General features: G+C 36.6%; 1 protein-coding gene across 1 annotated transcript in view; it reads right to left on the reverse strand.

The window, feature by feature from the left end:
• Nucleotides 1-414: 414 nt before the first annotated feature.
• The window catches only part of LOC107669690 (tubulointerstitial nephritis antigen-like), a 27566-nt gene continuing 23747 nt past the window's right edge, over nt 415-4233 (reverse strand). The window contains exons 11-12 of the mRNA XM_016462042.1: nt 2608-2653; nt 415-2521 (exon numbers count right to left, since the gene is read on the reverse strand). Coding sequence (XP_016317528.1) covers nt 2366-2521; nt 2608-2653 — 202 coding nt within the window. The 3' untranslated portion in view covers nt 415-2365. The remainder of the gene's footprint in view (nt 2522-2607; nt 2654-4233) is intronic.

Here is a 4233-nt window from a genome sequence, read left to right on the forward strand (position 1 = left end):
TTCTCATGATACTGTGATCTGATTCTCGAACAAATGACTCTTCCAGTTATTTTTAGTGAATATAAAATACTAGAAATCAGTCACAACAACCTGTATAAACACATTTAGTAAAAATTGTTTTAAATTTGATTTATAATCATTTGTAATCTTGCTGAGAGCAGTGAACGTGTATATTCCCCCAAATAACTCTTTCTCCAAAAGAATTGCTAATAAAACCTGAATCATTGAGAAATCGTAATCTCCTCACATGATGCCATGTCTAAATTGTAAGAATATTTTATGCTATTATGGAGATGAAACCAGTGATTTGTGTTGCACTGAAGGTGAATGTGGATTTAAAGGTGGGGTGAAACAGCTTTTATAATACAAAACATTAATGTGTAGGGGAGAAAAACAGGTGCGAGTATAAAGAAGTGGGCTGTAGGACTTTTATTGCGTCGCATAGGTGAACACTACAGTGGTTTGCATTGTGTACAGACAATACGAGGAACAACATGGTGATATTGCACAGTAGTAACCAGCGATTTACAAACAGACTTTGTTCTTAAATAACACAGTATTAATTCATAATTACAGAACTGGAAGACAGAACTAAAGAATGTCTAAATGAGAACGATCCAGCTTGGGCTCAAATCAGTGTATAACATGAACCGTAATGTAAAATCTAGCAATATTAAGACACTGAATATTCATGACATAAGCCCATATGCTAGACTCATCTGGCTGCATATAACTGCTTTATCTTAATAGAAACTTCTTGCATGACTAATAGAGAACACATTTCACCGAATGCTAATGGACCGGTGGGCAGAACATAGCATCTGTTGCTGAATTTATACTGAAAGACCCCCTGTCTTCCTGTCTGAGTGTCATAAGGCTTTTGAATTAGTCATGTGACCATAATAACGACATTATCAAAGTCAGCAGATGGGATTGCTTGGAGCTCTGGTGCATACACGATATTATAGTTTGCGATGTTTTATGCCCTTGCAGCAATAGCTGTCTTACGCTTATTAAAGCACAATCATCTCCATATACGTGTAGATGGATATTTTGAGAAGCAAACATGCCCTATGATGTCTTGTACTATTGCGGTTTTGCCTGATTTATATAGCAAGACAGTAGTAATTCAGCACTGAAACCAAACCCATGTGCACTTTCGCCCCACTTCCAAAATCTCTTTTTATGTAAATTAATAACGATTTTTTTTTAAATACTAATGGTAATAGTAATCAATTAAATAACTCAACAAAACAGACACAAGAACAAAAACAATAAGGTTTATGTCAATCTTTGTGTACAATCGTATTAGTTCACAGAGTACAATAGCTTAAGACTTGAGCAGATTTTGTTCTTACATGGAATCTGTGGTATTTATATATTCCAGCACAATATAGCCAACACACTACAACAGTTTCAACCAAAGGTTCTGATGATAAACAGTTGTCTTTGCCTTTGTATAGCCCTTAAGGTCACCATTTAAGCTCCAGGTTGACCAAACCACTTCCAGTCTTTAAATTCTTATAGATTTTAAAGGGTCATTTAAAATTGCAGTAACTGATGTCCATTTTTTGGTCTCATAGCATGAAAAAACATTTTGGTTTGCTTCCTGTTATATTCTAAAATGAGAGTGAATAGCAGTGCCTGTATCTGTACAGTCATCCTTTAAATTTGTTTAACAGCCAACCTAACAGAATCCGACTTTGAAACAAAGACTGGAGTGGGTTAAAATGCTTTAAAGCCATTTTAAAAAACCTTAACCTCAATGGAATGCAGAGAACTGTCATAAATCTAATCTAGGCTATTTCTGGAATAAATTATTGGTCCTAAAACCTTCTTCCGCCATCCTAGTGTTCCTCCATCCCTCTATCCTTTTAGCAGAACGTATGGAGTGCTGTCTGACTGTCTGCCTTGGTGTGTAACGATTTCCAAACATAGGAAAAAATACAAAACAAAAGACACATCCTAATATATCACTATATTAGACATTTGAGACAATTACATTGTGATGCCGAGCGCATGTGTGCCTGTGAAGTGTGTCTTTGGAGTACTGAGTCCTGAGTGTGTCTGAGTCCTGTGGCTGTGGATGTTATTTGCGGTCCAGTCAGGGACTGTAACAAGCCGGTTTCCACCAATAAGACGATATAGGCCGTATACACAAACTGGAGTTTTACATTCATCCAAACCAAAACTCCAGTGGAGACATGTATTTGGACAGAGGGGGGCAGTGGACACCACTTTTTATGCACATGGCGTGAAGAGATATTCAGAAGGCACTGGGGTTTGGTGGAAATCAGACTCTAACAAACCTGCAAAAGACCTGATTGACTTTTAAATCATACAGTGAGGTGTACACTGCAGATCTCTACTTGCGGCGTCCGTGATGGTTGTGCATGTCTTCCATGGTGACTCTGCCCCACACGCCGATCACAAACGCCTCAATCTCACACTCATTTACACCACGAGCAATTCGGAAGTAACCATCCTCGCCCCAGTTCTTGCCCCATGAGTTGGCTGCGATCTGTGGAGTGAAGGAGAGATTGTTTAAAATGTGTAAAAATGTGCAAAAGCTCCTGTTGACGAGAAAAGATGGATATAATTTCTCACCCAGTATTTGTGTGTTCTGCCGTTGTAATCTCTTTCCTCTCCCCATCTGGAAATGTGCAACAAAAATCAATATGCTATTGTGCATTCACCAGACATTAGTATTCAAAGCAGCTCTCTAAGAATAGGCTCTAAAATCAATGCCATCATTGATCAGATTTTATGGAGAAAAAAAAAATTTATTAAAAGAATGGAAAAGAAAAGGTGTACACATCCAACTCAAGTTGAGTAGGCCTACAGATGCAGGACATAAAAAAAAATCTATATATAATATAATATAATATAATATTTGTTCATTTATTTATTGAAAATAGTTGTGATTTTTTTGGATAATTTAGATTTATGCTTAGTTAAATTAAGAAAAATAATATAATATCTTTATATTTTACTTGAAGACAAGGTAAAAATATTCATTAAACAGTGAGGAATATTCACACTTTCAATCAAAAAGTCTAATTTAATTACAAAATTTTGGTATTTTTTATAATATAATATAATATTTGTTTATTTATTTATTTATTGAAAATAGTTGTGATTTTTTGGGATAATTTAGATTTATGCTTAGTTAAATTAAGAAATATAATATAATATCTTTTACTTGAAGACAAGGTAAAAATATTCATTAAACAGTGAGGAATATTCACACTTTCAGTCAAAATGTCTAATTTAATTACAATATTCTGGTCTTTTTATAATATAATAATATAATATAATATAATATAAACTTTATGTGTATTTATTTATTTTTATTTTATATGTTGTTATTGGGAAAAAAAAAGACAAAACAATTTGAGGAATATTTACACCTGAGAGCTTGAACTCAAAACTAACAACAAATCTGAGAATCTATTATAGACTACCAAAACACATCCTGAAATGGTGCAGAGGAAGGACGGGAGCATCAGGAAGCAGCACACACCCGCCCCCCTTACATCTCCTCCTCAAGTCAACAACAATCCGATGGGTTGAACCTTTACCGTGCCAAGAACTTCCTTATGCTTCTCCACCCATCCTGGTTCTTTGGGTAATAAGAGGAAGCCATTGACCTCCAATTTCTTTTTATCTGAGTTCAGAACATTCAGCTTGTCAATCACTACATGCATCAAGGGGGCTATTTATTTATATATGTCTGGAATAAATATAGTTTAGTCCACGTCTATTCTAAGGGAAGTTTTCCATCAGACTCGGGAACATACCATTCTGTTCCCAAATAATACTTATCTGCCTTCCATCCCCACAGGGGGGAAAGTTGGTATTCAGTACACTCAGAATAATAACAAACAAAATCACCTAAAAAAGCAATACGCCTCCATATAAAATACATGGGAGAGTTGGAGGGTCAAAACCGGTGGCTGTGTGGCTCAGAGTTCTGCTACGCTCTTATCTCACCATGTTTTCTGTCCTTGGCTTTTGGACAATGACAGACATACCACCGCATCCAACCAGCCCCTGACCTGCGCTGGGTTTAGGCCTCTCTGTCTGCTCTGAACAATGCCATTTCCATTACACTGGACATCAATGAGCTTTCCACAAATTTTCCCAGGCCCTGGGCTTAGCCGAATGCACCACGGTGGGATTTTCCCAGTAAAAACACTGCTGCTGTCCCCCCCCCCCCGCGTTTGCCATCTT

The sequence above is a fragment of the Sinocyclocheilus anshuiensis genome, unplaced genomic scaffold (genome assembly GCF_001515605.1).
Source record: "Sinocyclocheilus anshuiensis isolate Anshui unplaced genomic scaffold, SAMN03320099.WGS_v1.1 scaffold253, whole genome shotgun sequence".
Taxonomy (NCBI): Eukaryota; Metazoa; Chordata; class Actinopteri; order Cypriniformes; family Cyprinidae; genus Sinocyclocheilus; species Sinocyclocheilus anshuiensis.